General features: G+C 42.5%; 1 protein-coding gene across 1 annotated transcript; it reads left to right on the forward strand.

The window, feature by feature from the left end:
* Positions 1-380: 380 nt before the first annotated feature.
* Positions 381-4,882, forward strand: LOC116374105 (histone-lysine N-methyltransferase 2D-like). Its single transcript, XM_031823894.1, has 2 exons — positions 381-529; positions 3,241-4,882. Exon 2 carries the CDS (start codon positions 3,329-3,331, stop codon positions 4,634-4,636), a length of 1,308 nt encoding a protein of 435 aa, XP_031679754.1. The 5' UTR covers positions 381-529; positions 3,241-3,328; the 3' UTR covers positions 4,637-4,882.
* Positions 4,883-13,805: the final 8,923 nt, after the last annotated feature.

Here is a 13,805-nt window from a genome sequence, read left to right on the forward strand (position 1 = left end):
TCTGGTTCCCAATCAGAGACAACGATAAGCACCTGCCTCTAATTGAGAACCACTCCAGACAGCCATAGACCTTGCTAGATAACCCCACTAGCTACAATCCCAAAAACATACACACCAAAACCCCAAGACAAAACACACCACAATACAAAAACTCCATGCCACACCCTGGCCTGACCCAATACATGAAGAAAAACACAAAATACTTAGACCAGGGCGTGACACCGGTTCATATTTTTTCAGTCTACAAAAATCGTAACAAAGGCCATATGCAAAGCCCTCACTCGCTGTCACTCAGAAACTTATTGCAGCGTTTGCCTGCCAGCTGGAAATCTTTGTCAATGGGTGTGCATGTGTGTGTAAGCTGCCTGCCCCTCCCCTCTGAAGCATAGGCTACTGTAGCCTACTGATGATATTGCAAGCGTTATTCAGAAATTAGGGAGAGATTTAAAAGAATGGATTCACTTTTTCAATCCTAGTTAAGGATACTATAGTTACCACGTTTCACATTGGATTTATTAACTACAAAAAGGTAAGACATGTTTTTAATTCTAATGCTGCTCTGCACACAAAGCTTGTTAGCTAGTTAGCTAAACCAACTCGGAAGTTCAAAGACATTCAAAGTTCCTCCATAGAAGCCTCTCCTCCGTAGATGTAATTTTGTGGGCCTAATTCAGATAATGCATTTCATAACAAAATGCTTCCTCCATCCTCTCTCGCTCACCTGCAACATTTCTGTTACATTTTGCTCCCTACACTGTGACTAGCAGCACAGTGTGTGTTTGTCTTTCATTTATGATTAACACAATGATGTTATGGCAAAATACAATTTCTCTTAACAACTTTCCTGTACAGATTAAATCACTTATCCGATCCATTGCAAGCTGTTCTATCTGCACTGATTGGTGAAGTCATTTAATGTTGAGTTAAATGTAAACAAAATATTGATTTCAGAGGTTTAAAAAAGAACAGACAGGAACGAACTGATTGGTGAAGTCATTTAATGTTGAGTTAAATGTAAACAAAATATTGATTTCAGAGGTTTAAAAAAGAACAGACAGGAACAAACTAAATAAACTGTTACATTTTGGGGGTTTGAACCAGTTCAGAACTTTATTTTGCTGGTCGGAGTGGACAGTGGAACTGATCTAAAAAAACAAATTGTTCTGAAACGATTGTAAAATAATTTTGGTTCCAACCCCTGAAGAACAGGGGGGGGGGGGGCTGAAGGGAACTTCAGTCTCCACATGTAGGAGTAAATTGCACAAAAATACACCAACTGACCACAGAGAGCACAAAGCCACTATTATGGAGGAGTAGAAAAATAATACTTTTGCATAAACACATGTGCATGGCTGCTGAGAAAATAAACAAAACAAATAAATGATCTGCAGAGGGATACTTCAGGAGGGAGAGGAGAGGGGAAGAGTGGAGAGGAGAATGGAGGAGAGGAGAAGAGGAGAAGAGGAGAGGCGATGGGAGGAGACAAAAAGAAAGGAGAGGATACTTTTATCTAATATTTGTTAGCCATATTTGAACTTACTGTGAAAAGTTATTCTAATACAATTGGCCATGCATTTTCAAATCATGTACTCAAAGTGTGTACTCCTGCCATCCAGGAAGCACTACAGACTCCCCCAGGGCAAACTGGTCAGGTACAAAAACAAATTGTTGCCATATGAACAAATAAGGAGGACAATTAGGGGTATGGGGATGGACTCACTCATATGGGAACGTGCAATAATGAAAATGTGAAATGTAACTAACAGTGCAATTTGAAAGGGACGCACAACGTTCATCATGGATATACAGGGTTGAGCAATAACAGAGTGCGCAATGTTCAGGGACTGTGTAATATGCAATAAGTTTGGGGGGGGTCAATTATACTTTTTATATCGCAGTGCATTTTCTTATACAAATATCTGTGAAAATCTGACTGGGATGTTTCTTCCAAAGATCAACAATGTTCATGAGTCAAGAAGAAACAACTTAGAGGGGCTGAACAAAACACACACAGTTTATTTGAGGTAACGGAATGAGAAGAACATGCACACCACATCACTATATCAATCTCCCTCCCTCCCTTCTCTCTCTTACACACACACACACACACACACACACACACACACACACACACACACACACACACACACACACACACACACACACACACACACACACACACACACACACACACACACACACACACACAGCACTATGCCTTATCAGGCTTCAAAACTATCATTTGGCCGTTCTTCCTTGTAAATGTGATAATTATACACTTCCAGCATCACAGAACAGTAGGAATACACAAACCCATTCAGCTGGAAAACACAAACCCCATAGGAATTCCCAAACACCATTCGGCTGTTTAGCATAGCGTGACATTACAGAGGATTGTCAAATAGCACATATAGGTGTGATTGTGCGTGTGTCTCCGTGCCTGCTTGTTTTTGTATGTATGCATGCTTCGGTGTATGCCTCTGTGTGTGTTGTGTGTTCATCCACATGAAGAAAAAAATGGTTTACTATAGAATACTACAGTACTTACTATATAATTGTATAAATAACTACAGTATACTGTAGAATACTATGCTACACACTGTAGTATCTTTCGAACATGGTCATTATGGATGTTGTTTCAAAGCCTAACATCTCGAAATGGACAAAGCTTTCTAAGGTGATGATTAATTCAAAACCCCCATAGGCATATTATAGCATATGCATAGGCTGATATATGAGCCCAAGCCCGAAAAAAACAACCTGAATTCAAATAATGATTGTGACATTATACAATACGTAGCCTACTGCATATTACTCACCACAGAAAAACATTTGAAAAAACTGATTTAAAATGTCTTTAGTACATTGTTGGTCTAGTGTCACGTTCTGACCATAGTTCTTATGTGTTTTCTTTGTTTTAGTGTTGGTCAGGACGTGAGCTGAGTGGGCATTCTATGTTGTGTGTCTAGTTTTCCGGTTTCTATGTTTGGCCTGATATGGTTCTCAATCAGAGGCAGGTGTTAGTCATTGTCTCTGATTGGGAACCATATTTAGGTAGCCTGTTTTGTGTTGGGTTTTTGTGGGTGGTTGTCTTCTGTCTTCGTGTGTCTGCACCAGACAGAACTGTTTAGTTTTTTTCACATTTGTTGTTTTGTATTTTGTAGTGTTCACCTTTACTGTCTTTATTAAACATGATGAACACTAACCACGCTGCGCTTTGGGCCTCTCCTTCGTCCACAGAAGAAAGCCGTTACAGAACAACCCACCAACCAAGGACCAAGCGGCGTGGTAACAGGCAGCGGCAGCAGGAGCAGCGCAAGAAGGAGGAATGGACATGGGAGGACGAGTTGGACGGAAAAGGACCCTGGGCAGAGCCAGGGGAATATCGCCGGGGCGGCGAGCTGGAAAGCAGAGCTGGAGGCAGCGAAAGCAGAGAGGCGGCATTACGAGGAGCTGGCGCGGCAGCGCGGCTGGAAGCCCGAGAGGCAGCCCCAAAAATTTAGTGGGGGGAGGCACAGGGAGAGTGTGGCAGAGTCAGGAGTCAGACCTGAGCCAGCTGTCTCTCAGTCCTTTGGCTACAGGTGCTCCCGCCTGTCCAGCGCTGCTAGCGCCTTCCGTCTGTCCAGAGCTGCTAGAGTCTCCCGTCTGTCCAGAGCTGCTAGAGTCTCCCGTCTGTCCAGAGCTGCTAGAGTCTCCCGTCTGTCCAGAGCTGCTAGAGTCTCCCGTCTGTCCAGAGCTGCTAGAGTCTCCCGTCTGTCCAGAGCTGCTAGAGTCTCCCGTCTGTCCAGAGCTGCTAGAGTCTCCCGTCTGTCCAGAGCTGCTAGAGTCTCCCGTCTGTCCAGAGCTGCTAGAGTCTCCCGTCTGTCCAGAGCTGCTAGAGTCTCCCGTCTGTCCAGAGCTGCTAGAGTCTCCCGTCTGTCCAGAGCTGCTAGAGTCTCCCGTCTGTCCAGAGCTGCTAGAGTCTCTCGCCTGTCCAGAGCTGCTAGAGTCTCCCGCCTGTCCAGAGCTGCTAGAGTCAGTCTGTCTTGAGCCACCAGTCAGCATGGAGCCGCCAGAGCCGCCAGTCAGCATGGAGCCGCCAGAGCCGCCAGTCAGCATGGAGCCGCAAGAGCAGTCAGCCAGCCAGGAGCCGCCAGAGCCGTCAACCAGCCAGGAGCCGCCAGAGCCGTCAACCAGCCAGGAGCCGCCAGAGCCGTCAACCAGCCAGGAGCCGCCAGAGCCGTCAACCAGCCAGGAGCCGCCAGATCCGTCAACCAGCCTGAGCTACCCATCAGTCCTGAGCTACCCCTCAGTCCGGAGCTGCCCCTCAGTCTGGAGGAATTTGTTAAGTCCAGAGGTGTCCCTCAGTCCTGTGGGCCTATTTATTAGGGTTCCCATGTCAGGGTCGGCGGCAGGGGTCGCCGTTCCTAGGAGGACACTAAAAGCAGACAAAGACTATGGTGGAGTGGGGTCAACGTCCTGCGCCAGAGCCGCCACCGCGGACAGATGCCCACCCAGACCCTCCCCTATAGGTTCAGTTTTTGCGGCCGGAGTCCGCACCTTGGGGGAGGGGGGGGGGGGGGGGGGGTACTGTCACATTCTGACCATAGTTATTTTGTGTTTTCTTTGTTTTAGTGTTGGTCAGGACGTGAGCTGAGTGGGCATTCTATGTTGTGTGTCTAGTTTTCCCGTTTCTATGTTTGGCCTAATATGGTTCTCAATCAGAGGCCGTTGTTAGTCATAGTCTCTGATTGGAAACCATTTTTAGGTAGCCTGTTTTGTGTTGGGTTTTTGTGGGTGGTTGTCTTCGTGTGTCTGCACCAGACAGAACTGTTTAGTTTTTTTCACATTTGTTGTTTTGTATTTTGTAGTGTTTACCGTCTTTATTAAACATGATGAACACTAACCACGCTGCGCTTTTGTCCTCTCCTTCGTCCACAGAAGAAAGCCATTACATCTAGCCTATACTCCAAAATGAAGACAAATTCTAATAATCACATTTGAGTGTGGACTGTGTTATTATGCATACTGGTGGACTGGTTACTGTGCGTAGAATTGAATGCAAAAGGGAAGCCAGCGAGCATTTGACCTCCCTACAAAAACGTTAACTGTAATCTGTTACATCACCAGCAAAAATATTGTAATCAGATTAGATACTTTTTAAAAACTAGAGGATTACTTTTAAAATCAGAAAGGATGTTTGCGAGAAAAACAATATTTGACACTTCCCTGTTTTCTTAATTACATTTCTCAACAGCATTGACAAAAGGGGCAAGTTTATTAAGTTTGTTCCACCTGAGCGAGTCTGACCACAAGTCAGAGACCACTATGAAGACACACCAAACGTGTGTCGGCAGGTAACCTAGTGGTTACAGCGTTGGGCCAGTAACCAAAAGGTTACTAATTCAAAATCCCTGAGCTGACAAGGTAAAAATCTCTTGTTCTGAACAAGGAAGTTTAACCCACTGTTCCTAGGCTGTCATTGTAAATAAGAATTTGTTCTTAACTGACTTGCCTAGTTAAATAAAAATGTGTTTGCTGGAGTAGGATTCTTTAGGCTACAGTCCAAGCTATGTCTTGCAATGGTGAGATTGCTGTCAGCATAAAAAAATATGATCCAACTTGAATAAACAGGTAAGGATGACAGCAGTAGTGTAGTCTACGATAATACGGATATCACTTATTATTGATATCTACATAGATCATTGATGTGAATCACACTGCTGCTCTCTCATTCAGCTATTTGCACCTCATGGATTGTGGTTGTTGTGGATGGCTGTTCACAAATCTAAATGTGTATTTGAACCCAATAATGGTTGAATTCATGAAGTTTAAGCTGCCTATCAATCATTGTTTTTGAAACCAGTGGCCAGCCAGTGAAAAATGTGCTCTTGTGTAATGTCTGCGCTGAGAGTCAGGAAGCAAGTTCAGTGAGTGAGTGTTTTAACAAATAAACACAACTAAATACAAAGCAAGAACCACAAAAAACACACAGGCATGACACTGGAACAGAAACAACGATTCCTGGGGAAGGAACCAAAGGGAGTGACATATATAGGGAAGGTAATCAGGGAAGTGATGGAGTCCAGGTGAGTCTGATGACGTACAGGTGCGCATAACGATGGTGACAGGTGTGCGCCATAATGAGCAGCCATGTGAGCTAGAGGTCGGGGAGGGAGCACATGTGACATCTTGCAAAAGTCCAGATCCAAGCCTATGGAATGTAGTTGCTACATTCATTTTTGGACTATAATTTATAAATGCCTCATGAGCTTAGTTCAACTGTCACACTCCATGAGAACCCAAAATATAAGCTTGTTTTACTCCAATGTTTGTAAACAAACACTGAATAGCCTCACAACATGGTTTAAACAATACTTTTTGTATCATGGATGGTCAGTCCTTGCATCCATAGCTTTGTCTATTAATCTGAGAGTGGTTACATTTCTCTAGGCCCATCCCTCATCTTTTTACCAAAACGGCGCCCTTTAAACTGCTGCATAGTATCAAGAAATCAAAGTGTCACCAACAAAAAGGTAAACAATAGACCTATAGCAAATGCAGTATATGGCATTCATTTTTCACTACTTTTCAGTAGTGCTCAAAAAAAAAAAAAGTTAAAGAAGGATTTTTAAGCCTTGAGACAATGATTGTGTGTGTCATTCCTGCCTGTCATTCCATGAGTGCAGCATTTCTTTTTCAACTCAAATCAATGAGCCCAATCAGTATTCCATGACAACAAATCATAAACAACAGAGTAGGGCTGCCTAATAAGTCCTTAGTTTTGGGGTCATGCTCAAAGTAAAACAAATTGGCTAATCTATAACATATTTACAAGTCCTATTCTTGAAGGTTAAGGGGTATAACATTTATTGGAATGACTGGAATTCTGCTAGACTTTGGTTTTTAATGTAACAATATAATTTAATCATACTATTATATGTAATAGAAAGCAATGGGTTAGAAGAAGCCTACATAACCAACACGTAACATACATGTTTGTCTTCTTCTAATGCCTCTTAAAGGGAAAGTAACGGAACGTAATCAGATTACGTTGCTGAGTTTGGGTAATCCAAAAAGTTGCGTTACTGATGACAATTTTGGACAGGTAACTAGTAACTGTAACGGATTACATTTAGAAAGTAACCTACCCAACCCTGGATGCCAGTGCAGAGAAGCATGAGATTTAACCTCAACTTTCTAGAGTTTTCCCCAATAGTTAACACCATCAACATTTCCCTTTACTGTGGGAATCGAATTGCAATATTAGCCCCTATCAATGCAACATACCGAAACAAAACTAACTATGCAAGAGGTGTTGTTGTAGGCAGAATGAGTAGGATTCTATTGCATTTATAGGCACCACTCAGGCCTTTAATCTACACAGACCAGTGGGCCATAACCAATCAGAGATGCAGTAGGCCTAAATGCAAATAGACCATTGCCATATATGGATCTGTGCCATTCACTTTGAACTGGACTGTTTTTACAGTATGAGCTGTCGTGAGTAGATGCGTTTCATTTTTCTCCATTGTTTTTGATGGTAGGCCACTCTGGTAGGTCTACATTGTGATCAAATAGCAACAGTAACCTACTTGACCACTGTTAAAACTAACTTACAGCAGGGTAACAGCCTCAGTGTTCACAGTGAACACGCACCGGAAGTGTTTTATTTTTTTACAATGTTCAAGTGTGCACTCAGCAGACCTGACATTTGCACAGCCATGCAATCTCCATAGTAAAACATTGGCAGTAGAATGGCCCATACAGAAGAGCTCAGTTACAATCAACGTCATAGGATGCCACCTTTCCAACAAGTCAGTGTGTAATATTTCTGCCCTGCTAGAGCTGCCCCGGTCAACTGTAAGTGCTGTTATTGTGAAGTGTAAATGTCTAGGAGCAACAACAGCTCAGCCGCGAAGTGGCAGGCCACACAAGCTCACAGAACTGGACCCCCGAGTGCTGAAGCACATAGCGTATAAAAATCGTCTGTCCTCAGTTGTAACACTCATTACTGAGTTCCAAACTGCTTCTGGAAGCAACATTAGCACAATAACTGCTAATCGGGAGCTTCCTGAAATGGGTTTACATGGCCGAGCAGCCGCATACAAACCATGTGCAATGCCAAGCGTTGGCTGGAGTGGTGTAAAGCTCACAGCCATTGGGCTATGGAGCAGTAGAAATGCATTGTCTGGAGTGATGAATTACGCTTCACCATCTGGCAGTTTGACAGACGAATCTGGGTTTAGCAGATGCCAGAAGAACACTACCTACACGAATGCATATTGCCAACTGTAAATTTTGGTGGAGGAGGTATAATAATCGTCTGGGGCTGTTTTCCTTGGTTCAGGCTGGGCCCCTTACCTCCAGTGAAGGGAAATCTTAATGTTACAGCATACAATGACATTCAAGACAATTTAATGCTTCCACCTTTGTAGCAACATGCTGTTGACCATGTAGTGTAACTCTAAATTTAGCTTATAGGACCTGTTTCAAATTATCACTTTAAAAAAATTGAAACAGGTCTTATACGCTAGATTTAGACCAACAGCACTTGCGCCAGAAGGCAAAAAATATCATTCATATTTTATTTCAGCTAAGTTCAATTATATTCTTCTTACTATAAAATCATGTAATATAAAATAATGCCATGGGATTTATAAGCATATGTTGTCTCTTAAACAAGCCAACGCCTATGGCGTGGTGCATAGCCAGACGACATACAGTAAGCCAACTCATATATTGTTCTTCTGAAATACATTTTCTTCATATCATATTCTTTAGACCTGCCTAAAATAAATAATGGATGTATTGTGATGGTGTATATTAAATAGATTTATTATACTTTTTTTAATGTAGATGCTCCAAAGGCCGCATCAGAGGCTTGACTGCTCTTGTATGCGTGGAGGTCTGGAGATGTTGCATGTGTTTCTGCTAATTAATGATAAATTACAGTGAGACCGGCAGTCTTTTGCATGACAATAACCGTCTGACAAAATTTCATGACTGTCTCAGACCTAGCGCGTGCCTGTGCGTTCTTCCATGTGTATTTGTGTGCTGGAAATCCAGAGCATCATTGTGCAGCAGCTGAACCACAGGCCCTACTTCCCCCCCAAACCACCACAACAAAAAGCAATTAAGAGCCGCTGCCTTTCTCGCTGAGGAGCCAACCGCCAGCCACACTTCCAGAAACAGGCAGATCTGTTAAAAAGCAAAGGAGAGAGGCAATAAAACAAACCTATACTGAGAGGAGAGAATGGGATGGGGAGAAGAGGAGAGAGAGAGGAGTGGAGGAGAGATGAGGTCCCCCTCCACTGATTCAAACCAGGTTTTCACCAGTTTAACCCAACAACCACTCACTCAGTCACTCCCGTGGTCTGAGCACCCAACACAAATTATAGGCACTCATAAGGCAGTAATTATTAAATGAGTGAAGGGCATGTAGCTACAATATGTATTATGAATTATCTTAGTACTGGAAATAACATGGTCAAACTACAGATCAGTCAAAGAGGTGTTGTCAGCTTAACTCTCCATTTTCATTCAGATCACAGTTGAAGTCGGAAGTTTACATACGCCTTAGCCAAATACCTTTAAACTCAGTTTTTCACATTTCCTGACATTTAATCCTAGTACAAATTCCCTGTCTTAGGTCAGTTAGGATCAACACTTTATTTTAAGAATGTGAAATGTCAGAATAATAGAAGAGAGAATTATTTATTTCAGCTTTTATTTTCTCCATCACATTTCCAGTGGGTCACAAGTTTACGTACACTCAATAAGTATATGGTAGCATTGCCTTTGAATTGTTTAACTTGGGTGAAACGTTTCGGGTAGCCTTCCACAAACTTCCCACAATAAGTTGGGTGAATTTTGGCCCATTCCCCCTGACAGAGCTGGTGTAACTGAGTCAGGTTTGTAGGCCTTCTTGCTCGCACATGCTTTTTTCAGTTCTGCTCACAAATGTTTGATGGGATTGAGGTCAGGGCTTTGTGATGGCCACTCTAATATCTTGAATTTGTTGTCCTTAAGCCATTTTGCCACAACTTTGGAAGCATGCTTGGGGTCGTTGTCCATTTGAAAGACCCATTTGCGACCAAGCTTTAACTGATGTCTTGAGATGTTGCTTCCATATATCCATAAAATCTTCCTGCCTCATGATGCCATCTATTTTGTGAAGTGCACCACTCTTGCAGCAAAGCAGCCCCACAACATGATGCTGCCACTCCCGTGCTTCACGGTTGGGATGGTGTTCTTCGGCTTGCAAGCCTCCCCTTTTTCCTCCAATCATAACGATGGTCATTATGGCCAAACTGTTCTATTTTTGTTTAATCAGACCAGAGAATATTTCTCCACAAAGTACAAGCTTTTTCCCGATGTGCAGTTGCAAACCATAGGCTGGCTTTTTTTATGGCAGATTTGGAGCAGTGGCTTCTTCCTTGCTGAGTGGCCTTTCAGGTTATGTCGATATAGGACTCGTTTTACTGTGGATATAGATACTTCTGTACCTGTTTCCTCCAGCATCTTTACAAGGTCCTTTGCTGTTGTTCTGGGATTGATTTGCACTTCTCGCACCAAATTACGCTCATCTCTATGAGACAAAACGCGTCACCTTCCTGAGCGGTATGACGGCTGCGTGGTACCATGGTGTTTGCGTACTATTGTTTGTGCAGATGAACGTGGTACCATCAGGCGTTTGGAAATTGCTCCCAAGGATGAACCAGACTTGTGGAGGTCTACAATGTTTTTTCTGAGTGCTGATGTCTTTTGATTTTCCCATGATGTCAAGCAAAGAGGAACTGAGTTGGAAGGTAGGCCTTGAAATACATCCACAGGTACACCTCCAATTGACTCAAATGATGTCAATTAGCTTATCAGAGACTTCTAAAGCCATGACATAATATTATGGAATTTTCCAAGCTGTTTAAATGCACAGTCAACTTAGTGTATGTAAACTTCTGACCCACTGGAATTGTGATGCAGTGAATTATAAGTGAAATGACCTGTCTGTAAACAATTTTTGGAAAAACGTGTTGTATTTTGCATAAAGTAGATGTCCTAACCGACTTGCCAAAACTATAGTTTGTTAACAAGAAATTTGTGGAGTGGTTGAAAAATGAGTTTTAATGTCTTCAACTAAGTGCATGTAAACTTCCGACTTCAACTGTACAGTAAAGTTTTGAAAATGCTACAAAAGAGTAAGTCAAAAACTTACAAAAGTGCAGAAACAATAAGGGTGAAAAAAAGAAGGTGATGTGTTTGCTTTGTCGGTAGAATTAAGTGAGGGAGCATGTGTAAGATCAGCTTATGATCGGCTATGTTGCAGTTTGACTTTACAGAATCAGTGATCAACAAATCATCTTGCATACCAAATAACTACTCATTATGTGATCAAGATTAGTGATTCTACGCCTTGCCTGTAATGTTCCAACTGTTTGCCTCAAACATGTTGTATAGTGAGCTCAGTCATAGTTAGAGTTTCAGGGTTTATGTTGTTAGTAGCTGTATCATTATCACCAGCGAGCAAGAGATATCCCATAGCTCCAACAACAGGCAGTAGCACCAGCTCCTCCAGGTCAGGACCGCGTTGGTTTAGCGTGGGCGCATCGTCTCGTCTCGTGGTGTCTCTGGTCAGGCAGCCTGGAGCCCTTGGGAGCTGGCAAAGGGTGTGGCCAGCCGTGAGGGGCCCCGTCAAAAGCCATCTACGAGGGGCCACACCCACAGGCCCATTATGGTGGAGGGTTGTTCTGGGCTCTCCTTCCCGAGAACAACCGTCGACAGACATTTTTAGGGAGACCACATGCTGTGGCTTTAGGTTTAGGGAAATGGGGGAAGGAAGGTTTTTCTTCTTTATTTTCAGACGAGTAGTAGGCCTAGTCCTACAAAGGAAATTGGCCAGTGCAACCTAGGGTTGATTTTTCATTTTTTGTGTTGATTCAGGAATTCAATTAACACTCAGTGGTGAAAAATAAACTCGGTGTATATACACTTTCTAGTGTTAAAAATACTATGAGATGTTATTGCATAACTAAGCACAGTGTTCATTTAACACTGAAAAGTGTGGACACGTATAGAAACTGTCCCAGTTTTCAATATAACACCATCAGTGTTGATTTAACACTGGCGAATTAGCTGCATAGCACAGCATGGCCTAGGGAGAATTTCTCTATTTACAGTGCATTTGAAAAATGCTCCACATTTTGTTACATTACAGCCTTATTGTAAAATGTATTAAATTGTTTTCCCCCCTCATCAATCTACACAAAACCCCATAATGACAAGGCAAAAACAGATTCTTAGAAATTGTTGAATATTTATCACATTTACAGTTGAAGTCGGAAGTTTATACACACCTTCGCCAAATAAAAACAGAATTCCTACCATTTGATCCTAGTACAAATTCCCTGTCTTAGGTCAGTTAGGATCACCACTTTATTTTAAGAATGTGAAATGTCAGAATAATAGTAGAGAGAATGATTTATTTCAGCTTTTATTTCTTTTATCACATTCCCAGTGAGTCAGACGTTTACATACACTCAATAAGTATATGGTAGCATTGCCTTTAAATTGTTTAACTTGGGTGAAATGTTTCGGGTAGCCTTCCACAAGCTTCCCACAATAAGTTGTGTGAATTTTGGCCCATTCCCCCTGGCAGAGCTGGTGTAACTGAATCAGGTTTGTAGGTCTCCTTGCTCGCACACACTTTTTCAGTTCTGCCTACACATTTTCGATGGGATTTAGGTCAGGGCTTTGTGATGGCCACTCCAATACCTTGACTTTGTTGTCCTTAGACCATTTTGCCACAACTTTGGAACTATGCTTGGGGTCAATGTCCGTTTGGAAGACCCATATGCGACCAAGCTTTAACTGATGTCTTGAGATGTTGCTTCGATATATCCACATAATTTTCCATCCTCAAGATGCCATCTATTCTGTCCCTCCTGCAGCGAAGCAGCCCCACAACATGATGCTGCCACTCCTGTGCTTCACGGTTGGGATGGTGTTCTTCTGCTTGCAAGCCTCCCCCCTTTTCCTCCAAACATAACGATGGTCATTATGGTCAAACAGTTCTTTTTTTGTTTTATCAGACCAGAGGACATTTCTCCAAAAAGTACGATCTTTGTCCCTATGTGCAGTTGCAAACCATAGTCTGGATTTTTTTATGGTGCTTCCTTACTGAGTGGCCTTTCAGGTTATGTCGATATAGGACTTGTTTTACTGTTGATATAGATACTTTTGTACCTGTTTCCTCGAGCATCTTGTCAAGATCGTTTGCTGTTGTTCTGGGATTGATTTGCACTTTTCGCACCAAAACACGTTCATCTCTAGGAGACAGAACACGTCTCCTTCCTGAGCGGTATGACTGTATGCGTGGTCCCATGGTGTTTATATTTGCGTACTATTGTTTGTATAGATGAACGTGGTACCTTCAGGCGTTTGGAAATTGCTCCCAAAGATGGCTTGGCTGATTTCTTTGATTTTCCCATGATGTCAAGCAAAGAGGCACTGAGTTTGAAAGTAGGCCTTGAAATACATCCACAGGTACACCTCCAATTGACTCAAATTATGTCAATTAGCCTGTCAGAAGCTTCTAAAGCCATTACATAATTTTCTGGAATTTTCCAAGCTGTTTAAAGGCACAGTCAACTTTGGGTACGTAAACTTCTGACCCACTGGAATTGTGATACAGTGAATTATAAGTGAAATAATCTGTCTCTATATACAGGTGTGTGCCATTCCAAATCATGTCCAATCAATTTACCATAGGTGGACACCAATCAAGTTGTAGAAACATCTCAAGGATGATCAATGGAAACAGGATGCAC

The sequence above is a fragment of the Oncorhynchus kisutch genome, linkage group LG5 (assembly GCF_002021735.2).
Source record: "Oncorhynchus kisutch isolate 150728-3 linkage group LG5, Okis_V2, whole genome shotgun sequence".
Lineage (NCBI taxonomy): Eukaryota > Metazoa > Chordata > Actinopteri > Salmoniformes > Salmonidae > Oncorhynchus > Oncorhynchus kisutch.

What these genes read in the sequence shown, in the direction of transcription:
- LOC116374105 (XM_031823894.1), top strand. Translation starts at nt 3,329, where the DNA reads ATGGACATGGGAGGACGAGTTGGACGGAAAAGGACCCTGGGCAGAGCC.